Below are 25,455 nucleotides of genomic sequence, written 5' to 3'. Positions count from 1 at the left end.
CATAGACGAACTAAAATATCGGACATAACCCAGCGGATTACCAAGTTGGAGTGGCGGTGCGCAGGCCGCATACAACAGAAGACTCCACTGGGTCCTTAAAGTTCTGTGGTGGTGATGGACCAAGACCAAAACCTATGTCATCCATCCACACGTCAGAATGCCCTAGATGCAGAAAGCTTTTAAACAAATCGCACATTGGAAATACCGAGCTGTTTTATTTCATTGTGAATTTATGTAACATACATTTCACTTAACACCATAAATGTCAACATCATTATCTTTGTTTATTACACCAAAGTAGAAGACAATATCCCATATGGTCTTATTGAAAATATATGGGAAGTTTAATGCCAGAGCATTGGACGTTCTACAGCAGGAATCATGATTAAATAAACGATTGTGCTTATTTTATTAAACTTTTAATAAAATTGTTTTTTTTTTAACAATCTACTACTATTTCTTCTTTGACGACGTTCGCATCTCCAGCTGGGGCTAGAGTGTTGTCTATAATAGGAGCCGGACTCTTATAATATCTGTTACTTGCGTGATGCTCTTTTAAATATTCTCCACCCATTTCATAATATTCTTCTTTAGATAAACACCAATTTTCAAATTCGTTACTACCCGCAAAATCTCTAGCTCCATACCAAGCATCCAAACTTGGATTCTTCGCCATGTTTACTTTATGTGCCGACTGGAATGGGCGCATTTCGAGAAGTTCCCTTTCTAACCTCTCTTTTAAACCTGAAACAATGAATATTAACATTGCTGTAATTTGTTGTACAAATTCAATGCACATTTTTTTTCAAAGATTATTAGTCTGAAATCGCTGTAAAAGAAAAAGCATGAGAGACTTATGGATTACAGCAGCCGATATCTCCCCCCCCCCCCCCACTGCTGCGCGCATACCTACGCGCGGTACTGCGGTTTTGGAACTACTACCATACATAATACTTACGGGTGGTTTAATAAAAATAACAGGACGATTTTGAATTTATAAAAGAAAATCAGATACTCATACATTTCCAAAAGTTTAACTGTTGGCTGGTTATGGAAACCAATTTTGTGGCAAAAAAACTCACGAGATACTCATGGGTCAGTGATACTTTTAACCATATCTTGTACGTAGATAGATATACCCTATGTAGCTCCATTATTATTTTTCTGTAAATAAGTTATAGAAGCCCTCTCCATCATTTCTTAGACTTTTTGAGAAAATATGCATTCTTTTTTCTACATTCATTTTGGCTACAACTAAAATTATAGTTGAAAGATGATAAAACTTTTTTTATACCTGGAAACTGTGAGCATCCTCCAGTGAGGAATACATTATTTGCTAATAGCAGTTGATCTTCACTATTAAAATGTTTGAATACGTATTCCATAGTTTCTGCTAATCCTGCTTCTAAATTACCCAACATTGACGGCTGAAATATTAATTCTGCAGCTCTGGAAATGAACATTAGATCTAGATTATTATACAGCCTATGACTGCTGCTGGAACAACAGTTCATGAAATATGGATATTATTTATGAGGTGGAAAAAATACATGTTGGCATCCCCTGTGACATACGATCCGACGAGACCAGTTGGTTATCGAAAGGCGACGATGACGGTGTGCTGTGTACGAAGCTTGTGTTATTATCGTCGCGTCGTCCGGAAACTCGAGTACGCGTCTCAGTCTCAGGACGCTGCGGCGCTTGAAATTACCCGGTGTGATTGTATTGTAGGTGTGTGGATCCGTCATCAGTGAATTTGCGTGTTGAGCGGCAGAGTCAAAGTAATGAATTAATGCCTGTTTTAGGAACAGGACGGTTGTTGGCACTTGCAGGTCGACACGCAGGTCTTCATTGCGTACGTAGAACGGAGTGCCCATTGCCCTACGCATGAACCTGTTATGTACAAACTGGAATCCGACTCTCATTTATTATGAGTGAAGCACGGGCGTATGCGAGGACGGGACCGATTAATACTTTATAGTGTCAATTTATTCGACAGAAACATTTTACTTTCTCTGTTTAGCAAAAGATAGACAGAGGGCCGCCCTTTTTCGCGCGCTTCCAACGTGCATTTAATTGTGTTATCCAGGACGACACCTAAGTAGCGCATTAAGTCACTCATGGCACTGGACTATCTATGAGTGTGATCAGAGCCGGTAGAAGAGAGCAGTTGCGTTTCGAGAAGAGCATTACCGCGCTTTGGGATTAATTTCGATCCATAATTTCCAAAACCACCGTCCTATGACGTTGGCTGCGGTCTGTAGGCTTATAGTCATGACATCGGTGGCGACACCGTAAGTGTAAATGCAGATGTCGTTTGCGAATACGGCGAACTCTACACTCTTAACACAAGGCACCATCGTGGCACGCCCGCTCGAAGCGGACGTGGTCGGAAGCAGACTCCTGCCAGGCGATACTGAAACGTTTGATGGCTCAGAAAGTCTCGTATTATGCATACATGACAGTCTGAGATTCCGGCATCGTGTAGCTTGTATACGAGACATAATGCGAGACTTTATCGAACGCTATAACCACGTCGAGAAAGATGGCTCCTGTGTTGGATTCTTCTTGGATACGTGTTGGATTATTGGCTTAGCGAGTACGTGTTCCGTGGTGCGGTGCACTTGATGAGCGCAGGAGTGCTTGGCGCGAAAACTAAACTGTTCAGGGATGGGGAGTTCTACGCCTTCATGAATCTCCTAATTAAACCCTATTTCTTCCGCACTCTTTCACAGTTTGAGCAAGAATCCGTAGGTCATGGCCGCATTAAAAACTTGAACCTGAACCTGGATCATGTCTCGTCGGGAGGAGTTTGGTTACTTCTTTGGTTATGTCAACGGAGCCGCGCACTTTACGCGGGCGTACATACATCTGTTATTAGCAAGCGCGACGGTGCGGACGCCATTTCTTGCTCTTATATCGACTGTCCTATTAACTCTACGGCTTGGCATTCTTTGTGACTTAGTATGTTTCTCGGAAAACTATGGTGAGTGGATCAGAAAACTCGGCAACAAATAGTTAACGTACAACCATCTGGCCCTTTCACTATACAACTACTAACAAAAGTACCGTTGAAAGAACTAATTCATTTTTCTAATAGAAAACTCAACCAATATGCGATCTATATGTTTATCCAGACTATTTGTTTACATCATGAGAGAAAAGCTAGATGATCGGAATTCTATAGAAGAGATCGCCTATAATGACATCCTTCAATTTAATGCTGAATGGTTCCAAAAGCAACCTCATCTGAGAAGAACCCACAACAAACTCAGTTTTATTTGTGGTCACTTTTACAATGTCGATAACACAGTAAAACAGAGTAATTAATTCCCATGTTCTATCATCACCTAAATTCTTCATACTATCATCAAATCTTCACTCTATAACAGGTTTTATTTACAATTTTTTTTTACATATTAATTTAATAATCAGAAAAAGCGATAAGGTCAACCCAAGCAAAGCTAGATATCCTGTTTACCTGAACGGTTCTATGGCAAGGTGCAGCTGGTGGTGCTGATTACTTGGCTGCTGCGGCTCGTACTCCCGCAGTGCTTCTTCAAGTTCAACAAGTCGTTCTCCATCAGCTTCCGAGTCAGAATCCGCCTCACGGCTTATGCTAAATTTAACAATGTTAACCATTTAAATAAAAATGTATCGCAAAGATTAAAAAAAGATCGGCTCTACTAATTTGGCTAATTTTGTCTTCATATTTATATTAAGGCACGGGTAAGGTTTTTTTTTAAATTGTGGTTTTCTTAAAACAAAATTTTGAGATATTTAGGAATGGCAGCTGGGACAAAAGAAAGATACGTAAACGACTTTGTTAAAGTCGTCGACAAATGCTGGATGCAAGCCGCTTGCAACTTGTCTTATTGAAAATATATGGGAAGGACTACATATAGCCTTGGAAGAAGAACCTACTGTTTAATTGCTGAGTGACTTAATGGTGTTTCTTGGACCATGGCAAGTAGGTCATAAAACTTAGCAACAAACAAATCGGAGATGCATTTTTCATTAAAGAAAATCTATCATTTTCATTTGCAAAAGCGGTTGAATGAACATTATTAAATGTCTGATGTTGATGGTAGACTCTACTCTGTGACAAAATTATTGACTAATGCAATACTGGATCATTATCATAATACGTTAATTTATTAGCTGTGAAAAACTAAAATTTTTTAAAAATTGCAAACATGCAACAGATAAGACTGAAGAATGACTTACAATGTGGCCGCAGGGCGCAGAGGGCGGTTAGCCTAAACCCTCGTTTAAAATAATGAAGCTCGGGAGCTCCCGGAGGGGCCCCGGCTTGGGGCATTATATACTACAAATTCACTGGATTACGAGTCCCCCGAGCTTTAGGAAGCACGAGCGGACCTCGGGTTGAGCAGTCACTCGTCGATAATAACCGTTTTGCATTTCGACTTAAATTAAAGACCCCTGAGAGGTTTGAACCTAAATAAAATTAATAAAAAACCAAAAAAAATGTGAGGTGTAGTTTTGGGAAATATAAGAACCTTTTGTAGACGTCCCAGTCGGAGTCACGCGTGCCGAAGTCATCACCGGCGGCTGCGAGGCGCGAGATAACACGCATGCGCTCCGCGGCCGCCGCCGTGCGCCTGCGCAACATGGCCGCACGTCGCGCGCGCCGCGCCTCACGACGCTGCACCACCTCGCGGTACTGCACATATACATCTGTACTTCGATTGCGTTGACACCTTCAACATTAGTGGTTAGCCAACTATATTAAATGCGAAAAATAACAAAGGTTTCTCCAAGATACAGGCAGTATTTTTGTAAATTCTATTAATTAATGATGCACAAATTTAATTTATTCAACATTGGATCTATTAACAAGATTTATTGATTGTCAACTTTTTAAAAATGTATTTTAAATAAAATGTTATAGTTTATAGTTGTGGAGAAAAAGCAGGCAGAAACTCCACAACAACACATTTTTTAAAAAAGTTAACTACCAATTTATCAACATCATATTCAATGTTCGATAAAATCTGAAAGAAGACAAAATAATCAAGCTACTTGGCATTGCCGATGCCAAAGATTCTTCTCATTTAAATATTCGTTTATTGGATAAAGAGCCTTTCTTGTTTATTTTTAATTTTTGTTTAAAATTTTATAAATGAAAGTTTTACTTTTGCTGGATTTAATTTAAATAAACTGATTCCGTTTATTGGAATTAAATTAAAGATTTTTATGTATTACGCACCTTAGCACGAGTATCATTGAGCCACGCCTGGAAAGCCTCGGGATCGCTCGGCGGTTGAAACCGGCCCGACGGCTTTGTTTCGTGTAATTCCTCAGGATTAGCCGCAGCTGCTATACGCTGCTTATTCTTCTCAATGCGCATATTTAAGTTAGAAATTTGTTTCTGAAAATCATTTCTTTTATTTTACATGTTATTATTGGAAACGAATTTTTAAATTCAAAATTTCAATATGTTTATTTAAAAAGGAATGTGAATGCCGTACTTTGAATCGTCTATAATAAAAAAAATATTAATATGAATAACATTATTCTAAAAAATAAGAACCTTTTTTTATTTTAATTGCAATGTCTCTAAATTTTACTGTACCTGAAGATCTTCATAGTTTTTAATGTCAAATCCTTTTATAGCCTCGTTAAATTCATCTGTATCGCCATCTTCAATTAAATCCTGTAAAAGGTATTGTACACATCAAGTACAGATTTACTTTTGATTTCACTTGATTTCATTTTTTTTATTTCACTTTCAATAACAGTTTTAAATGTCACTATAAATTGTGAACATCTCTATCATTTAAGAATTTTAATTTTAAGAAGCCAATTTGTCTCTAACACAAAGCACTTTTTAATTTTATTACAACAATAATATTTTCTTTCGCTCACCTGAATTGCCAGTAGCTGGTTTAATTGTTCCTCATCTTCAGCCAGTCTTTCTTCTCTTTTTCTTGCATTTATCTCGAGTAGTCGGCGTGCCATTTCCTTTTTACGCTCTTTCTGTTGCTCAGCTGCATATATATATTTAAAATGTTGAAAAACTGACATTAAATTATTTTATAATAACAATTACAAATCATTTATCTAATAAAACATGTAGATACAGGACATTAAATAATAAATTAAACAGTAATTGCTCTGTTTTAATACAGTAAAACAGTATAGTAGTAGTCCCTAGTGGTATAATAGTCAATTTATATAACCCATTTTCCATTTAATACAATCTAATAAATTACTTACATGTTTGAAACAGAGAAAAAGTGACAATGAAATATAATAAAGATAAAGACCTGTGGTAAAAGTACAAATATATCAAATATAGTTATCAATGTAAGTCCATTTAATTTAATAGTAACAATTACACAATTTGAAAACAATTCAAATCATTATTATAAGTAGCAAGTTAATCATAAATGCTGTATTTCCACAACATGTATAATATTTTGTCGAAAATATCTTACTTTTTTCACTTGATTAGGTAATCCAACAATCCCACAAAACTATTCAAAAATAATAATAAAATCATAGCCTACTGATTTTTTATGAAACTTAAAAAAAGTTATTGTCAAACCTGTGAGACCCGAAGAACTAGTAGACTGCACAAATGGCAGTTGTATTCTCTTGACATTTGACTCATAATAATCAGGATTTGCCCATTTTCTTATTTCTTCTTGATAGTCCAATGCTATAGTGCAATGTTCGTGAAGAATCTCTTCTATGCGAGACATGGTTATAGCATTAACGTGAACGGGATATTTCAACTGCAATAGTTTATGCAAATAGCATATAATCTCACTTCCACCTAAAATTTTGTGTGAATGTTTTTAATTGCATTAAAATGCGTAAATCAATGCAGCTTGAATAGATGGCAAGTTGAAGTGGCTGTAGGCAGGCTACATGGGCCAGACAAAGGGCCTGGAACATTTATTTTAAAAATGTATTTAATGTATTCAAAAGATAATTACCATTAAATAGTAAATGGATTCTCTTCACCTGGTATTATTATTACTAAAAACTTTAATATTATATATTCATATCTTCATATTACTGCCAGTAAATTTTTGCATACAATTCAAACTCAAAACTGATATAGAAAGAAAAAGGTTGTGTTTAGCAAATTGTGCATTCAGATAAGCACTTGAATTTGTCGATTTTGAGACTTGATGGTAACTTTTAGGACAGTTTGTGCATCATAACGACTGATAAACCATCAATCGCCACATTGACCAGTCGTACGTTGCCCACATCCAGCAACTGCCCAATGTTAAAGTAAATTAAAATTAATAAAAAGCTAATTATAGATACCCAAATTAATTCTTCTGGCATGCTCTGCAATAACTTTTCCTCGTATAACCGGAATTATGTGTATTGTATGATATCCACAGTTGACAATTAGAGCAGAATCTCCTATTCTGTTCTTGTACATACTAAATAGTGAATCAACCCCATAGCTCACTGCTGGAACACCGTAAGCTTCAAACAGTAACTCTGACATCACTAAAACAACATAAACATATTTTATGCAAAAACAGTGCAGCATAATTTATAAAAATACAACTAAATTATTTCAATAATTTACAAGAGGTATTAAGGATTTAATTAACTTGAAAAAATAACACAATTGTATGTAATTTTGTAAATATTTTGTTTTGTATTTATTACATATTAACAAAATAAAAATGAAATAGCATCAGATCACACATTTTTTTAATAGAATAGTAATATTGATTTAGATAGCAATAATTTTTATTTAAACTTACTTTGTCTGCAGTAATTTGGTGTAACAAAAGCTTCTGTCATTACTATAGGGTGAGGCACGCTTCCTTCATTGTCAATGCCCAAATGCGAAAAAATGTAGTCGCAAACCTGCTCCTGGACTTCAAAATGTGTCACTATATTTTTATCAAACTGTGTTTTCAACTGGAATCTACAAATGTAAAATACATTTAACATATAGTATTACCTGTTATTAAGGTAATGCCATGTGTTATGCTTCCAATAAAGACAATATTGAACTCTTTTGAGGACCCTTAAGTTATCTGAACATATACTGAGTGACAAACCATGCTGAGGATGCTTTATCGAGAACCAATGCTCTCAGTGATTCTATGAAGCATTTGTCCACAAGATACAAATGGTCTCCAAATCCAGTAAAATATCTATGTAAAAAGCTGAACTGAGACTCCCAAAGACATTCATAAAAATGGTCTAGTCTTGTCTCTGGCTAGTTTCCACAACCACGCAGCATGGCAACCATTTTGCATCAACCATATAAGCAGTCAATATTAAACAATCCCAGGTATTTACCAAATCCAAATGGGGGAACACTAGTATATACACAGTATTTACACTGTTAAGGCAAACAATGACTTTCAGAAAGTAATGACAGTTATAAAAATATTGATGTGTTTAATACAAAAGCAAGTTTGTGTTTTTGATGCATAACTACTGAAGCTATTACACTTACCATCACTATTTACACTTATAACTGATTATGAAACTATAGAAATGTGCAAACTTAAGTAATGATTTTATTCATACATAGTACCATATACAACACAAAGCAAATGTCTATTTATCTGTCAGTAAGAAATATTTAAAATTCACAGATCTTTGGAGACATTTGCAACAATAATAAGCCATAAAGTCATGTTAGGGACCTGTTAAGTACATTTGATTTGGAAAGCCACTTATATAATTTAGCCTTCATTGGTCTGCACACCAAAAATTTAACGCTCATAAGGATTACACATTTAAAAAACCACATTCATAGTCATATCACTCCTCAAGCATAAAAATGTATGTCAATAACAAGTATTCTTTAATTTAATTGAGAGTAAAATCAATCTGTTATTGGTAAAAATTTCATTCTTAAATGTTATGCTTTATTTATTCAATAACATATATAAAAGTAACCATTATCATTTTAGTGGAGATCTGATTTAAATGTATTTATTTCTTAATACATCCTCTAATTTTGGCAATTAATTGTTAATTACAAGTATAATAATTTATTGATTAAAAACATTTGGTTAAATACTACATTTTACAAAATTTACTGTAATTAAAAAGCTTTGTTTAATCCAAGAATGCAAAGAAGCTTTATGATGACTACCACTCATCAATATTAATTTCAATTAACCTTCTTTGTAACGAACTAGTGTGTAAAATAAGCTCTACTTACCGCACAGCTTCGATATTGACTATATCATTTCCTATCTGAATAGGAGGTGTAACCGGTGGCTCTGCATCTTTTTTACATCGGTCCTTGCGCGGCCGGGCAATTAAATTCTTAAAAGTTAAGTGCGGCTCATCGAACACTGACCAACCGACTCTACACTGATAAGAACCTGCGCAACGGTTTAGATGTTTTTATTGCAATAAATCTGATACATAAGCGATGTTTTTTTATTCATACTGACCATTATCAATGACTAAAGGTATATGGCCATATTTTAGAGTCGGTCCGTATTCATGTACAATATCGGGAACTGTTTTGTAGTCTTTTAAAACTAAGACATCCTCCATTCTCCAAATATATGTTAAATCGTATAGATAACTCACTAAGGAGTTAACCCGGTAAATCCAAGTGTTATTTTAATGCTAATGTCAATGTCATATTCAATAACAGCCAATAGGTAATCATAGAGAACATAATGAATCAAATAATAAGGTCATATTAAAGAACATTGTTTTAGTTTATGTAATATATAATAAAAATTTGATGGTACTTATTTTCATGATTGTTATTAAATAACCAATTTATTTATTTCTGTGAACGCTTTAAAATGTAGTTAAAAACCTATTTATACATTCAAATGTAATAGACGCTCGTGTGAGTTGGTGGATAAAAAAACTGTTTTTGAGTAAAACAGTGTGAAGTTCCATTGCAATGAAATCACTTTTTATAGACATATATCTAATCAATATATGTTAATCGATAGTTTAGTTTATTATGTATCTGTATATAATTCATTTAAGTTAGTTTAATCAAGTATTTATTTTTATTTTGTTTCGTAATTCGTACAAATATATTTTATTAGTTCATACTTTTGGAATAATCTTTCAGAGTATGGAACAGTGAAAAATTAAATTTTTGTCATACGTACTTCTTTTTCAACTTTCGATAAGGTTTGTAATTATGTCACAATAACAAACATGTTATTGTATATTTAACTATTTACAACTTACTGTAATTATATTAATTGACGTTCAAGAACTTACACATTGTGCTATAAGAGATAAATATTGAAGCTCAACAGAAGTTCTTTCAATTTAAAGATTTTAAAATGGTATCTTTTTAATAACGCATATTCTAAAACTGTATCTAATTGTTATAGTTCGTAATATACCAACTGTTAACAAAAACTATTTGTAATGAAAAATACACGATGTATTTAATAACTTTGTAAATTCACATTAATCAAACAAAAAATTCTCACTGTTATACATGTCGGTTACTGGGATTATTACCGTAAAATAAAAATCCATTATAATTCATTCAATATATTTTAATAACCATATCAATGGAAACTTTATATGGCAGAAAGCTACTTCAATACAACTACACTTTTAAAATTTTAAATAACTCTCAATAAAGCCTATTAACTTTCTATATATATTTTTCCATCAATAATTAACATTGCACAGGAATGTGTTTTAGCAGGCAACTGTATGTTAAATATGATGTGCATAGTCAATAATACCGTAAAACAGTAGTATGGTTCCAACAGGCCTTTAATATTTACAAGTACATTGTGTACATACAAGTTTTTGAACAATGTAGGTGATACTATTGAATACACACAATGTCCAAAATTACAATGGGTTATTTATTATTTACAAACAGTAATACTTAAACAGGGCTTGCATTTAAGGTTCATTGCTACAAGTGCTGCAATAAAAGCCCGGTCTGAAGATAACAAACAACATTAAATACTCTGAATATGTAACATACAAAGCCAATTAGGCTTTAGCTCCAACAGCAGTTCCAGCCTGCTTATCAATCTGTTCCTTTTCCAATTGCTTGCCGAGGTATTCCCTGTAAAATATTAATTAATGAAAACAACCAAAACTCTTCACACACATCTACGACTAGAATTTATATAAAAATCGGAGTTTCCGATTGTCTCCAGTACCAAAAATTGACACTCTGTAGATCAATCAAGGCAAGATACATACACCCAACTCTTTTTACACAATATTCAAATAATGTAGTTCACCAAAAGGAATAATACACCGTTATACATGAATCCCTTCATTTTTGCTTTCATAAACTTATCTGTACAGCAACAAAATACAATTACACAATTTTTTTTGCACACTTATAATGACATGTCTAATATATCAAAAAGGAGTTATGTATATATGTAGTGATATAATTTAATTCACTCCTAAAATACTTTCTCTAACAGTCTAAAACTTGAGATCGAGATGAGCATACACAGTGTATTGTTAGTTAAACTTGAATTATTGAAAGGAAATATATTCTTACCAATTATGGACCATAAGTTTTTGGACAGCAAGCAGGGCTTCGTAACGCACATTAGGATCCTCATGACTCAAAAGGTACATCACGCGCTGCTTTCCTCCCAGCTGTTCAATAATGCTGAAAATGTGAAAATTTTCTTACTTACTTAAAAGTTTTACAATAAATGAAAGACAACAGTTTTACATAAAAGTAATTGAGTTTCATGTCATCATTAATCATAACTGGATAGTGATATTTTTTCTATTACTTTCACAACAAATTCAAATTTTTCTCTATTTTCTCATTTTTCTGACTTTCATGTTACTGCAAGTAACCATTACTCAAAATTATTGATTTATTATGTTCAACTTTAACTGACGATGGAAAAAGGTTCTATGTACACATTGAATTTTTTTCTACTCCACTTGTCTATGACTCAATGTTGGTTTGACGTTGAATGTGTGGATAACTTGTATAATAAAGTAAAAAAATAGTTTATGGCGTCTTAAGTATAAGTTTATAAAATTTAGAAATAGAATTATGTTAACATACTGCTTGCCACGAGGATAGTGACGCACATATTCACCGACGTCATAGCAAGCCACCGCCAGTACGACAGGATCGCGACTTTTCTCCAGCAAATGCACTAGCGTACGCAGCAGTTCCTGGCCGCGTTCGTTCAGACGGGCGGCATTCTCGCGCCAGAATTTAGCCGATTTGTGAACTGGTGACCACTCGAGTCTGTAGCAAATACCAAAAAACATATTTAAAAATCAATCTTATAATTTTATAACCGATAGAAAGAATGATGATAGATCAGAAATCCTTTAAGAAGTTACTAACCTCCATAAAGTTACTAACATAAAATTAACAAAACGTTCTATTTTTCTCAAAATTAGTTTTCATTCATAATCTTATTTTGTTATATAGAGTTATCCATAATGAGCCAACTTAGATTTGTTTTTCTTTTATGAGCTTCCTAATACTTTGAACAAAGTTTTTATTAAGAAAAATAGAAAATTGCGCAGAAACCAAAACATTTCAAAAAATAAAAAAATTAATGAAACTTTGTGCTAAGATTTGAAACAAAGTGTTTTTTTCATTTTTGCTTTCATATTTTGGTTTAAGTAAAATAAGTTACAATATCATGAGGTCTGTAGATCTTGTGATTTTGAAGAACTCATTAACATTATTATAAGTAAAAATAGTCATTTTTGCTGTATGTAATTTAATTGAAATCTCTGTAGACATGTTACTTTCTGTCAGACTGTGATAATGGGCATTTTATTTTCAGAAAAATACGTACGAGTGATTTCTTTAAATAGGGATTTTACCTTTGTATGTTATTTTAATGTTCTCATCCAGATATTAGGGGTTACAGTTAACCCCCCCCCCCCCAGTAACATACAATCAAAAATAAATATCTTACAGATGATGATATTATAATGTGCAAGTGATTTAATGACATTGAACATTCACCACACAAAAACAAATTAAAATATAATAAAAAATGAAACTTCTAACCCACCTGCCACTCTTCACCTCAGTAGCATACTGATCGAACGAGCTAAGGTCTTGAACAGACGCTTGCAAACGTTCATTGAGGAAGTCAACATCATTCATAATATCTTCATCATCAGAACGTTTCTGCTCTAGGATAAATAGCTGCTTCAATACTTTGCACTGAACCATAGCAATACAGTGCTCTTTGGCAACCTGAAAAGTGTTATTTTGATTTTAAAATAAATATTCTTTAGAATTTTTGTTAAGAATCAAAATTGAGAAAGGCATTTCGCTATCACAAAAATTAAAAAGCACTAGTTTTAATTTTATATTAAGCAATACCTGGTGATCCTCTGGCTTTTCAATCAAGTTTCTGAATACAGCAAGGACAATGCGGGTGACCTTTTCCTTCACAGAGTCACTTAGAATGTCAGCGAGAATTGGTATAGCATTAAACTTGTTCATCTTTTCGGCCAACAGAGGGTTAAATGTTAACACCCACAAACAGAACACAAGCTGGTATTGAACCTGTAAATGTGTTTGTTCATTAGACTTAGTTAAATATATATTTACTTAAAGTATAGTTGCATATTCAATGATTTTCTTTGGACTGGACTCTCACTCCTACCAAAGTGTCATTTTCAGATTCTAAAGGTTCGAGGCAGCTGAGGGCAGGGGGCGCCTAGCCTAGGGCATCTTTTAAGGTAGCGAATGTAGAAGGCACCCAGAAGAGCCTACCCACCCAGCACCCAGATGCTATCAAGCTTTTAGATCGCTTTGGCGGACGCTTCATGGGGTGACTAGGCGCAAGTGTTCTGAAAAGGGGACCTCGGGTTGCAGTGTCACTTGTTGACAATATAAGTTTAACATTTAGACACAAAAGCACCCGAGAGGTCCGTACCTCAAATAAGCCGCCTGCTAATAACACTAGTACCACTAATGAATGAACTAGAAGAAAATTGTAATAAAGATATTTTGTTCTTTGAATCACTGATAGTAGTGTTTTAATAATTTAACATATTTGTATAATGTAAGAGATCTTGGGGTAAGGTTTAATCTCTTATCCAGAAAGAAAATTTTACTTTAAAAATTATTGTATCAGTAGCAACCTTTAATCATAATAACTGCAGGACATAGGCCTTCCCCAAAGTTTTTCAATAAAACCACCTACCAACAAACTTTCACGGTTGTCTGTTCACGTTATGATAATGATCTTACAAGCTAGATACATAACTATAATTTAATTTGACCAATAGCTTACTTATGAATACAAAAAAAAACAGAATTGTGCATCTATCAATTATAAATACTTTAAATTAATTTCTACAAACCTGGAAGTTTACTCGGGAAGCGAGAATAGACAGAAGAGTAGATATGCCATCGACGGACAAAAAGGCGAAACGGTATTCATCAATACGAAGCATCATTTGAAGACAGCGGGCCACTGACTGGATGTAGTCATTGTTCTGTATTCACAAGAATATATTTAATTAATAAGTGCATCTAATTCATGCTGTAAAATGAACTAAATAACTATTTTAAACTTACAACAATAAACAGAATTGAATTTGGAGCATTATCCTCAAACTTATACAACAATACAATGACATTAGTATGCAAGCAGAAGTAAAATTATTTGAAATAGTCTTGGAATATAAGTGAAAATTACATTAAGAAGACCTACAACCAAAAAGCTGATAAGGGAAAGAATCTTTTACATTTGTATTGGTTTTTATTTATAAATATTTTACACTAACATGTAATAAAACAAAGTTGTAATAGAATATGTAATAGTTTGTTTAAATAGAACTGTACAAAAATATTATTTTTTTAATTCTGCATATAATATGGGTAATTACAAAGGATATAATTGTCTTATAATTATCATGGTATTTGAAATGTCAGATTACCATATACATAAGTCATCAAGCAACAAGCCAAGATTGTAATTATTAGAAAATTTAATGTAAGCCATGCACAATACAAAGTTATATCACATTGTTAGTTCCGTGTATGTAAATACAATGTTTAGTAATTTATAACATACAGTTAATCACTGATTTTATGTTACATTTACACTGTAAGCATTCAGGTCTTGTGTTGACATCTACACAAGGAGTACCTTATGGAGACCTGGCAGCAAATCTTCATGCGATTTCACTTCATCGAAAGAACTATAAAGACTTGAATATTTTTCGTTTGTTTCTTCAGGTTCCTTGTCTTTAAAGTGTTTGGGTTTATCCGCAAAATGTTGTTTCTCGTGCGCCAACATAACCTGCTCAGCATGCTCTAACTCGGCAGACACTTTCTCCGCCTTACCAGAAAACAAACCTCTCAGTGATAAAAATGCAGTCATGTCCAATATGCCCCAAAAATGCGTTGTAAATGTTGATGTTTACACAGTGTTAGCTCTGAATATTTTATACACAGATGATAAAGTTGTTTGTTACATATATTTTAAAAGAAATAATATTTAAATTTAATTTTAATTTTTTAATTTATAACCTTAGCTTTATGACACGTTTTATTTAAATAACATACAAAATTAACAAAAAAAAATTATAATAGATATTTTCTATGAAACTTATGTTTAATAATTTAAAATGAATTTGGTTAGGCAATGATTAAAATAATACAACTGAATACGGTGTATCTAATGTGGGGACTGATTATTAAGTTCAACAACTAGTTTCCTTTAATATGAAGCTATCTTCACTTCGCTTTTATGAATAAAAAATATTTTAACATTGATAAAATTTTTGAAACATGTTCTTAAAAAATATATTGAAGGCTAGGAAAATATAATGAAATGAAAGTTAATGTTATTACATAATAAATGTATTTTCTTAAAAAATTAAAACCATTAGAAAAGAAATTCAATCTTACCTATCTCATAGATAAATACTACAATCCAATTATAGACATTTTAAACTGTAAATATTTTTCAATATTAAAAAAAAACAATCTATCTCATCTCCAAATTTAAGGAGAATATTATCAAAATAATAAATAAAATCACAATAAGCATCCTTTTACATATATTTTAAAATTGTGCCATTTTTTAATGGTTTGTATAAGTTGCACTGAAAAATCTATTTTATCAAGTACATATGAATATGAAAATAATTTCATTAAATTTGAAGTAGTAGTTTTAATTTAACAAAAATTTAAAGTCCCTTCATTTTAATGAAAATCTAAATATAATCTAAATATAATTAAAAATGCTAGAAATTTGCCATATTATGTTGGTAAAATACAGTTATCAATAACATTGTATTCAAATAAAGTTACAATGAAACAGAAAATGAGCATTTAATTTCAACCTAATCTTCCTGTTTAAGTAAATACTGGCTAGTAATTATACACAAGTCAAGAAAAAACTATCCTTGAACAACTTGTTCTATGTCATGTTCCCCAATGTTTACAGGTGTTAGTAAAATAGTGTCAATTTCTACACCTATAAAAAAGTAATAAATTGAAACAAAGAAGGCTAAAATTCTCAAAAGATAAAATTGTTTAATAGGTGATTGCTAAGCATTAGTAACTATGAGTTTAAAAAAAATAAGAGCAAATTGGTTCAGTCCCATTTTTCTAAAGTAAAAATACAATTTTACAAAATAAAATTTATTATAAAATTAAGTTATTGCCTATCACTTAGGTTCACTAATCTACTTCAAAAACATGTCTCATCTTTTAAGTGAATCTAAGCTAAATCTTAAAATCTGTTATAAAGAATAAGTCATTTGCCAAAATGCAAATGCCAGAATAATATGACAGTAATAATATATACATTGTACAATACATAATTGGAGTGAATTTATGTTTTTATGCAGAATTTCATTGTTGTCATGCTGTATAAAAATCCAGTAATGTCTATACTGAAATTTGTATTATATCGTGATATTTCTATTCATCATCGTCATTAGCAAAATACATATACACTGGCTGTTTTTTTTTTTTATAAAAATAAAAAGGGAGGCTATTGCAAGCATTATATTAAAATGCCCTGAGTTTTTGTGATGATTAGAGAGATATTACATGGTATTTTTTCAATGTTCATAGCAACCTGATCAGTAGAATTTTTTGTTATTTGACTGAACTAATTTGTACTTCCCATATTATTTATTTAAAGTCATCAACCATAATCTTACACATGCAAAGTAATCAAACAACATGCAAAAAATTGTTTTTTACAAATAGAACTTACATTCATTTTAAGTTGGTCCTTCAGCCAAGACAGATAAAAATGCAGGTCACTCTTTTCCATTAGTTGCGAGTGCCAGCATGCTAGCTTGGCAATAATTCTTGCAGTCATATGCTGGACAAATTCATCTTGACGGTTCAACAAATTCAAGAAAGGCTGCCAGACATTTCCATGCCTTGACTCACGGAATATCTTCACCCTGCCTTTATCTTCCTACAATTTGGTAATCACATAAAAAAGTTATGTCAAGAAGCTTAAAGCCAAAATTTATCTTATACTTACAGATAGAATGTCATCAATAAGGACGAGAATGTACTGAATAGTATTGTCCTTAGAAATATGGGTGATAAGATTGAGAAAGACATCTGCACAGGCCTCTGGATTTTTATCCGGCAAATCCTTCTGGCCACGCTGATCCAAATTTACTATGTAATCATGATCACGCTGAGTAATCATCTGAGACCTATTAACATAAATTAATGTTATTGCTTCACAATAAAATTTAGTGTAGTAGGTCCATACGTACATTATATATAATTATAATAGAGGTATAATAATAAATCAATACTTACTGCAAATAAGATTGCCAGTTGATCTGGGTTTGACGAATTTCACTGGCTCTTATTTGTAGAACGCTGGTGGCGGCGATCATATCTGCGTAATGGGTAAAAAAAATGATAAGAATTAAATTAGGGTCTAATATTTAAGATATATCTTACTGTTTTCAACTTTTATATATTACAAGAAAATATTACCTATTTTATCATCGCCGAGCGTGGGAATAAGTTTACTAACATTTTCTTCGTTGATGTTAGCCATTTTGGCTACAATAAAACTCGAAGAAATAAGTTTATAACGATAAAGACAATTTTATCGAGAAAATAATCCACAAGAGAAAAATTACAAGGCACCCTCAGCTGAGGTCTTGTGACTGTGTTACGTGAAGTTGGCTATTGCACTTAATGTTAAATCATCTTACCTTCTCTAACGTAGACTCGTTTAGCTGTGAAAAAGAGAGAGATGTAGTCTTGAGAATGGTTGTCAATACTGTAACAAGCTTGCAACTTACATAAATAGTCTTATTGTCAAATTAAAACAACATTCAAGAATCAAACGAATTTAATTGAAATATTTTGTGTACACAAATTACTTATTTTAGAATAAAATTTATTTTACTCTCTTGAAATGCATAAAAATTATTTTTTCGATATAATGTAAATTCTTTAAAAAGGTTTTAAACGCTCATCGTTGTGTTGTATTAAATACTCGACAATACATCTCATTGAAGTAGTTTTCTAATAAAATAAAAGCATGTTTGTAAACGAAAATTAGAATTCTCTATGTTTTTTTAGCAAGCTATCAACATACTGGCAAGAATAGCTAAAAAGTCAAATGGAATTAAAGGGAATGGTGCATTGCTTAAATGAATATTTATTTAATGACGATAACTACGTTATAAATTATATTCTAAGCCTAGACGCCAATCATAACCATATAAACTAAGTAAATACCTGATTTGTGTTTATATTAAAATTGTGGAGTAAGAAACACTGATAAAAATGGTATAACAAACGTTATTGTTTGTTCATCTAATATTTTTGTAATAACGTAACCTCTATATATATTGTAAACTAAATTTTATTTTAGTATATTACTTACGGTTGTATCTGTCAATGTCAGTGTCTTGCAGTTTTAGTGGTCTTTGTGCCATGTTTTCTCAAAATTTTGTAATAACTGTGATTTTATAATACCGAAAATTTGTTTCGAGGTTCATAATCAATTTTGAGGTAACAACTTCTCTTTTTGTGTTACAGATACATAATTTGCGTTTGGACCCGTGACACATTTGTCTATAAATAAAATTTGGGAACTGGCCAGTTCTTTTGTCATGACTACATTGGAAACAAAATCAAACTGTCAAAATGATGACCCAAATAATAGTTTATTAATGGAATTTGAATCGACGTTACGTTTCCCAATAGATAGTTCAATGCATATTATTTTTACTGGATATTATAATGGCTTTGGAGTTGAAATAAGAACAATTGATGAAGTAACTCTATTATACCACATGGGTTGTTTTGGTAAAGGAAGTTGTTCACGATCTAAACCTAAAGATGCTCAAAATATTCCTACATTGTTGAGAAAAAGACAGTTTCATAGAAGAAATTACTGGCATAAGAAATATGGCAACCCCTCAGCTAATACTGATTCTGATTTGTTCCTTAAAGATGTTGATAAATTAGTTGCTAAAATATTACATGATGGTGAAAAGCATTTAACAAAGGATGTTATTGATTTGGTGTCTAGCAATGAAGATAGTGCCAACAGCTGTGAGGAGTCAAATACGTCTTTATCTGTTAATTCTTTTCACAATCATCATAAAGAGGACATTGCTATTGTGGTTCCAAACAGTGAATCAGAAGGAGATGATTACTTTGCAAACATGAAACCTAAATGCTGTGTCAATAAAATCAAATTACCTGAGAAATTAATGCTCACTACTCAAGAGAGCTTTTTCTTATTGTATGGACTTGGTTGTTTACAAATTCTTAATAGTGACAATAAAGTGCTAAGCATTAGTCAATGTTGGTCATTATTTACTAATAGAGATAAGCACTTTTTGGAAAAATATATTGTTTATCATTATTTTAGATCTAAGGGATATATTGTTAAACCAGGGATAAAATTTGGAGGTGATTTTTGTAAGTAATATAATCAATTTTTCTTTAACTTCAAAACATCTTTACTTAGACATTACAACAAAAATTATTGGGCTAATAATTTTCCTAGTGATGTCATTGCTCTTAATTACATTAAATTTAAGTTTACAAATTCAACTATTAAACTGTTACAATATTATTTGTAGTATTGTATAAGGAAGGTCCAGGGATAAACCATGCAGATTTTGTTGTTTTAATAAGAAACAATAAAGAAAAATGTGACTGGATTTCAATTTTTGGACATTTAAGAGTTGCATGCACAACCGTGAAGGTAAGTTTTTATGCAAGTATAAAGATGCAAAATGTGTTCACTATTTTTTAATTAAGCACTAAATAACTATCATTGATTAACAATTTAAATATAGAAGGCTTAGAAAAGATTGGCTCAATCATGAGAATGTTAAAAAGAAAAAAAAAAATTTGTCGTAATGGAAATAAGATAACAGTTATATGTAGCAATTTTATTCTAAGAGATTAGTGTTGTTTGAAAACCCTCATTAAAATAGCATAAATATAGCATGTAATTATACTGAATAATTTAAACTTTGGCAATTGGTTTTGATAATAATTTTTTGTATAATTATTAACCACAAATATCAAAAATCTGAAGAAGCACCTCATGAGAAATTTAATTGCCCAAGAAACTTCTAACAATGTATTATATGTGGTGTTGATTATTTGTGGATTAGATACCGTGTATGTTGTAACTAACAAACAAAAAGTAAAAAAAATTTTATGTATAATTATTTTGTTTTCAGGAAATTTTAATTGCAGAAGTAATATCACCTGAAGAAAAGCCAAACCTACCTAAAGATTTATGTAAATTTAGTGTACGGGAAATATTACTTTCCAGAAACATGCCTGTAGCAATAAATGATGATATTGAATAAATCCATATAATTTTATTTGTAACCTACACTTAATTTACTAATTTCTCTTCAGTTCATATTATGAAACATTCTGACCTATACTATGCCCTTTTCATTGGTTTTTTAACTCCTGTTCTCCTGAATTCACTTCTCTCTTTCAAATATTCTTCTGTGCATAGTTTTCTAAAATCTTCATTTTGATACCAACTTGTTAAACAAGACTTCATAAGTGAATTTTCTTCTTGACATTTAACGACCATGAAAACTGAAGATTTTTTACAACAATGGTTAAATTCTTCCACTTCTTTAACACATTTTTCACTTTTCGCTTTTTCTCTCATTAGTTTTGGTATTAATACCTCTATTTCCACTTTTCTTAATGATCGGTCTTCGGGATCTCCTAAAAATGATTTTCGAATGTTTTAAAATTATTTACCGAACATATTAAAAAAGAAAACCCAAAATTGTACTTTTAATTTACCCAAACCATGAGGACCCGAAGAAAATTTATCAGGTAAAACTGTCTTCTCAGTTACCATTACTACAAATTGAACTTTAATTTATGGTTAAAATATATTTAACCCTAAAAATATTTATCTAACTTGAACAGAATGTCAACTCCCAAAAAATTGACATTAATTCTAGTTACAGATTATACATACAACGCTATCATAAGAATTAGTTTTTTTACCTACTGAAAAAATAAGAAAAGCAAATATTCCTATGTAATATACGAGGATGAGATTTTAATTAGTTTCTTCCATCTCGTACAATAAGCCTCGTTCAAAATTCTTAGTGAATAAACTTAAATTATTTAAAACACTGAGATACATTGTGACTAAAAATATTCCCTTGCAGAGGACAGTTGCAAAAACAAAACAACACATACTCAAAGATGTTGAAAGTAATTTCTCTGATACATGTTTTACAAAATGTTTTAAAAGAAAATGTCTTAGATTAAAAATTCACAATTGCCTAACTTGAAATAGATATATAATCGTAACTAAAACTAGTATAAAGCGCACATGCATTTAAAAACTTACAGAACATTTTAAAAATTTCAGGTTGGTTCCCGATAAAATAATTTGTAAATTATCTACTGTTGCGTTGAGTGCTTATCAAAAAATATGTTTTACAAACCAGTTTAATACCATGCTAAGTGCTTTCTGGAAAATGTATTGATAGAGTAATGCATATATATTGTATATGCTGTGGAAGAAAAGTTTGCAGAATATGGCTGTTTGTCTTATTTTGCAAACTTTTCTTCCTGGGCACTTATAGTTGCTTTTTATTTCTATCAATAATAATCGTAATGAGGATTTAAAATATCACTTAAAGCCCTGCACCTAAACGCTTCTAATCAACAGTCATTTCTTAGATTACATAATCAAAAAATAAGTTATTTTAAAACGTGCCCATACATACTAAGAATAGTACTTCTCGTAAAAATAACTCAACAACAAAATGGCTGTTGAACTTTTCCGGTTATTGAAGCATATATAGAAGTAAGTAGTTAATGGGTGGTCGTTTCAGCTCCTCGATCACAGTGTGGTATTATTATACACAGAGGACGCTGCTGCCTATCGTCTAAAATCCGTTTGTGAGGAGTAGCAATCCCGGACAATTAATGCATTAAGTGAGAATTATATGACATTGTATTACGTACGTTTACCTGCGATTGCAAATCTTAGTCCTCTGCCGCTGGGCTACCTCTGCACATGGGTAGATGCCGAGCTAGCGGAAAATGGGTACACAAACCTAAATATTATTTTTATATTAAGTATACGCCCAGAATTACCTTTTTGCTTACCGAATTTTTTGTAGTTAAACTCCATAAATAATATATTGTTAAAAATCATAATTAATTAACAGTAATTTATGTACGTGTACATATGTCTACTGCGTTGTAGGAAAATGTATTTTTGATATTGTAACACATTTCATGAGCTTGCATTTTCAACGTAAACTGTCAGAACAATTTTTTTTTCTTTCATATGTCAATCATTCGGCATTCTATAGATCTTTTGCATCTTTATTGAAGTTGATGTGAAGTTTAAACTAGTAAAATAGTTTTGTTTATTAATATTATTGCTGTGAGTTTTTTCTATTTTTTTACGATCTATTTTTTAATTGACTTTCGGTATACTGACGCCGTAATAATTATGTGAAATGTAACTTCTTTTTAACACAGAATCTAAAAGGCTTAAACAACAATGGATCGGCTTCTTCGACTTGGTGGAGGAATGACGGGTTTATCGCAAGCGCCACCTCCTTCGGATGCACCAGCTGTTGATACTGCAGAACAAGTTTATATTTCATCGCTGGCGCTCTTAAAGATGTTAAAACATGGCCGTGCTGGGGTACCGATGGAGGTCATGGGTCTAATGTTAGGTAAAATTCATACATTAATGCTTATTTACATTCTTAGATTTCTTATTTGTAGTTGTTCTAAATAAATTTTTGTTTGTTCTGCGATCTGTCGTAATAGAGCAAGTCATCGACATCTTGGTCGATTGTGACTTCTGATGTCTGATCTTATTTAATGTTAAACTAAATCTAGTGCCTTTTTTAGGTGGATTACATTTAGTAATTTTCTTTCTCATGAAGATTAACAATGGCTTAAGGTGCCAATTCAAAAAAACTTAGTTTTTTCAAAGTACCCTTTTCATGTGTTTTGATTTAAATTATATACTATGAGTCTTAGAACATTACTTGTTTTCATAGCAATATCATGAGAGAGCTTTGAAAACTTGGAAACTAATAATTTAAAATACTTGAGTTTTCTACAAGATTTTGAACAAAATTTATTTCATTTATGCAATGCTTGAAAATATTTGAAATTAGCAAAAAGAAAAAGGAAAATTGCATGTCTTCATCAAGTCACTATCCATACACTTTAATTATTTTTTTGTATTTTATATCTGCTTATAACATTTTAGGATCTCTACATCCTTTAATATGTTGAACCCCATAATTGATTTAATGTCGATCCTCCATTTTGATGGATCAATTTGCTGTAGCCTTTTCTTGTATGGATCTTATCTTCTCTTGTTTAATCGATCATGTATCATCTTAGTTGCTTACCGCATAGTAAAACTAGTTGCAAGATTTGGAAATAATTGACTTTTTTACCTGTCTAGACTTTAAAAATTTCTTTAGTATCCCAGCAAAACTTGTCAGTTCTCACCAATTTTTCGAGTCCAGAATGCATATAAAATAAAGTCAAAAAGAAAAAAGAGGTTAGTTTTTTTACAATGTTTAGTTATTAATTAAAACAATTAAACTTTTCAGGGGAATTTGTAGATGACTACACTGTTCGTGTGATTGATGTATTTGCAATGCCACAGACAGGTACTGGTGTATCTGTTGAAGCAGTGGATCCAGTATTTCAAGCTAAAATGTTAGACATGTTGAAGCAAACAGGTCGCCCTGAAATGGTTGTTGGATGGTGAGAATTATGTTTGTGTTCTATTATATTTTACATAGTTTTTTGTCACAATTATTTTAAATATTTTTGTTAACTACTTAATATTGATTATTAAACATTTGCTGTCATTAGCAAGTGTATTACACCATCTGGAGGTGTTGTTCTCAGTTGCCTCAATAGTATAGACCAAAACCCTAGATACCCATTGATTGCTATATGAATATGTAATAGTAACTCTCAAGTTAAAAAATCTTTTACTCTAAGTAAAAGTCAAGTGTTCATTGTTTTTTGATCAGGACATACTCAATTAGCTTGTGTACCTTGTCAGGAAAAACTGCTAAAGTATCACTAAATGTAATGATATTTTGTTCACCCAGTACATTATAACTATTTGTTTAGTGTCAGTAGTAACAAACTTGCATAAACTGCAGTAACCATTTACTATTTTTTTATCATGAATGGCATATAAATGGACAGTGTATTGACTGGTAACATATCTGTTTGTAATACCTTTGATAAATGTGTGTTATAGGTACCATTCACATCCAGGTTTTGGTTGTTGGTTATCAGGAGTAGACATAAACACTCAGCAATCTTTTGAGGCACTATCTGAACGAGCGGTCGCTGTTGTTGTGGACCCAATTCAATCAGTGAAGGGAAAAGTAGTCATTGATGCATTCCGCCTCATTAACCCAAACATGATGGTTCTTGGTCAGGAACCAAGACAGACTACTTCAAATCTAGGACATCTTCAGAAGCCTTCAGTACAAGCCCTCATACATGGTCTTAATCGCCATTATTACTCAATTAGCATAAATTACAGAAAAAATGAGCTGGAGCAAAAGATGTTGCTAAATTTGCACAAAAAGTCATGGATGGATGGTTTGACTTTACTGGACTACAAAGAACACTGTGCTGTTAATGAGACAACAGTTTCAGATATGTTGGAACTCGCAAAGAATTACAACAAAGCTTTAGAAGATGAAGAGAAGATGACTCCTGAACAACTTGCAATCAAAAATGTTGGTAAACAGGATCCCAAGAGGCATTTAGAAGAAAAAGTTGATGTTCTCATGTCAAATAACATTGTGCAGAATCTAGGAGCAATGTTAGACACCATGGTATTCAAATGATTATTGTGTGAGACATTTTTTAATACATAAAGTGTTAAGGTGATAATAAAAGTGGAAAATAAAGTCTCACAGTAATTTTAACTCAATTTCACCTGTTTAATATAAATTTACTTATGTATTATTGTT

The 25,455-nt window shown here is 32.0% G+C and overlaps 5 protein-coding genes across 10 annotated transcripts; 2 read left to right on the top strand and 3 right to left on the bottom strand.

Moving 5' to 3' along the window:
- Positions 1-439: 439 nt before the first annotated feature.
- Positions 440-9,583, bottom strand: Arp5 (Actin-related protein 5). The gene is made up of 12 exons (XM_068761621.1): positions 9,423-9,583; positions 9,185-9,350; positions 7,761-7,927; positions 7,306-7,497; positions 6,572-6,802; positions 5,890-6,011; positions 5,597-5,677; positions 5,231-5,392; positions 4,521-4,684; positions 3,482-3,619; positions 1,295-1,449; positions 440-744 (listed from the first exon to the last, which is right to left on the bottom strand). Exons 1-12 carry the CDS (start codon positions 9,526-9,528, stop codon positions 440-442), a joined length of 1,989 nt encoding a protein of 662 aa, XP_068617722.1. The 5' UTR covers positions 9,529-9,583.
- A 928-nt stretch (positions 9,584-10,511) lies between these two features.
- On the bottom strand, positions 10,512-18,995 carry VhaSFD (V-type proton ATPase subunit VhaSFD). Of its 4 annotated transcripts, XM_068762017.1 has the most exons (12): positions 18,837-18,995; positions 18,157-18,180; positions 17,750-17,831; positions 17,460-17,640; positions 17,181-17,390; positions 15,096-15,287; positions 14,305-14,439; positions 13,316-13,501; positions 12,999-13,186; positions 12,023-12,211; positions 11,495-11,608; positions 10,512-11,041 (listed from the first exon to the last, which is right to left on the bottom strand). In XM_068762017.1, exons 1-12 carry the CDS (start codon positions 18,886-18,888, stop codon positions 10,966-10,968), a joined length of 1,629 nt encoding a protein of 542 aa, XP_068618118.1. In that variant the 5' UTR covers positions 18,889-18,995; the 3' UTR covers positions 10,512-10,965. The 4 variants fall into 4 exon arrangements, with proteins under 4 accessions (XP_068618118.1, XP_068618119.1, XP_068618120.1 ...); XM_068762018.1 differs by lacking the exons at positions 18,157-18,180; positions 18,837-18,995 and adding an exon at positions 17,933-18,133; XM_068762019.1 differs by lacking the exon at positions 15,096-15,287 and having other exon boundaries at positions 10,513-11,041; positions 18,837-18,985.
- On the top strand, positions 18,544-20,807 carry Tsen2 (tRNA splicing endonuclease subunit 2). Of its 3 annotated transcripts, none has more exons than XM_068762023.1 (4): positions 18,544-18,680; positions 18,992-19,882; positions 20,047-20,171; positions 20,659-20,807. In XM_068762023.1, exons 2-4 carry the CDS (start codon positions 19,066-19,068, stop codon positions 20,788-20,790), a joined length of 1,074 nt encoding a protein of 357 aa, XP_068618124.1. In that variant the 5' UTR covers positions 18,544-18,680; positions 18,992-19,065; the 3' UTR covers positions 20,791-20,807. The 3 variants fall into 3 exon arrangements, with proteins under 3 accessions (XP_068618124.1, XP_068618122.1, XP_068618123.1); XM_068762021.1 differs by having other exon boundaries at positions 18,544-18,739; XM_068762022.1 differs by lacking the exon at positions 18,544-18,680 and adding an exon at positions 18,861-18,904.
- LOC137919055 (COX assembly mitochondrial protein homolog) lies at positions 20,047-21,389 on the bottom strand. The gene is made up of 2 exons (XM_068762024.1): positions 21,251-21,389; positions 20,047-21,169 (listed from the first exon to the last, which is right to left on the bottom strand). The coding sequence occupies exons 1-2, from the start codon at positions 21,306-21,308 to the stop codon at positions 20,871-20,873; spliced, it is 357 nt and encodes a 118-aa protein (XP_068618125.1). The 5' UTR covers positions 21,309-21,389; the 3' UTR covers positions 20,047-20,870.
- Positions 21,390-22,752: 1,363 nt separating this feature from the next.
- On the top strand, positions 22,753-25,395 carry Rpn11 (regulatory particle non-ATPase 11). Its single transcript, XM_068761521.1, has 4 exons — positions 22,753-22,862; positions 22,961-23,160; positions 24,061-24,217; positions 24,729-25,395. The coding sequence occupies exons 2-4, from the start codon at positions 22,983-22,985 to the stop codon at positions 25,327-25,329; spliced, it is 936 nt and encodes a 311-aa protein (XP_068617622.1). The 5' UTR covers positions 22,753-22,862; positions 22,961-22,982; the 3' UTR covers positions 25,330-25,395.
- Positions 25,396-25,455: the final 60 nt, after the last annotated feature.

Source organism: Battus philenor, unplaced genomic scaffold (genome assembly GCF_028537555.1).
Source record: "Battus philenor isolate CCGP_79_NKW_IND1 unplaced genomic scaffold, ilBatPhil1.0.hap1 SCAF_15, whole genome shotgun sequence".
Taxonomy (NCBI): domain Eukaryota; kingdom Metazoa; phylum Arthropoda; class Insecta; order Lepidoptera; family Papilionidae; genus Battus; species Battus philenor.
The sequence above is the reverse complement of the archived record's forward strand: the minus strand, read 5'-3'. Positions and strand labels throughout refer to the sequence as shown.

Coding starts and splice junctions, on each gene's coding strand:
- Arp5 (XM_068761621.1), bottom strand. CDS start 9,528: ATGGAGGATGTCTTAGTTTTAAAAGACTACAAAACAGTTCCCGATATT. Junction 5,393..5,596: donor AAAACTATGAAGATCTTCAG/GTACAGTAAAAT, acceptor AATGATTTTCAG/AAACAAATTTCTAACTTAAA. Junction 3,620..4,520: donor GACTGGGACGTCTACAAAAG/GTTCTTATATTT, acceptor TGTTAAATTTAG/CATAAGCCGTGAGGCGGATT.
- VhaSFD (XM_068762017.1), bottom strand. CDS start 18,888: ATGGCACAAAGACCACTAAAACTGCAAGACACTGACATTGACAGATAC. Junction 15,288..17,180: donor AGGACCAACTTAAAATGAAT/GTAAGTTCTATT, acceptor TTTTCTGGTAAG/GCGGAGAAAGTGTCTGCCGA. Junction 13,502..14,304: donor CTTCCCGAGTAAACTTCCAG/GTTTGTAGAAAT, acceptor ACACATTTACAG/GTTCAATACCAGCTTGTGTT.
- Tsen2 (XM_068762023.1), top strand. CDS start 19,066: ATGACTACATTGGAAACAAAATCAAACTGTCAAAATGATGACCCAAAT. Junction 19,883..20,046: donor AAAATTTGGAGGTGATTTTT/GTAAGTAATATA, acceptor TATTATTTGTAG/TATTGTATAAGGAAGGTCCA. Junction 20,172..20,658: donor TTGCATGCACAACCGTGAAG/GTAAGTTTTTAT, acceptor TTTTGTTTTCAG/GAAATTTTAATTGCAGAAGT.
- LOC137919055 (XM_068762024.1), bottom strand. CDS start 21,308: ATGGTAACTGAGAAGACAGTTTTACCTGATAAATTTTCTTCGGGTCCT. Junction 21,170..21,250: donor TTCGGGTCCTCATGGTTTGG/GTAAATTAAAAG, acceptor AATCATTTTTAG/GAGATCCCGAAGACCGATCA.
- Rpn11 (XM_068761521.1), top strand. CDS start 22,983: ATGGATCGGCTTCTTCGACTTGGTGGAGGAATGACGGGTTTATCGCAA. Junction 23,161..24,060: donor GGTCATGGGTCTAATGTTAG/GTAAAATTCATA, acceptor TAAACTTTTCAG/GGGAATTTGTAGATGACTAC. Junction 24,218..24,728: donor CCTGAAATGGTTGTTGGATG/GTGAGAATTATG, acceptor TGTGTGTTATAG/GTACCATTCACATCCAGGTT.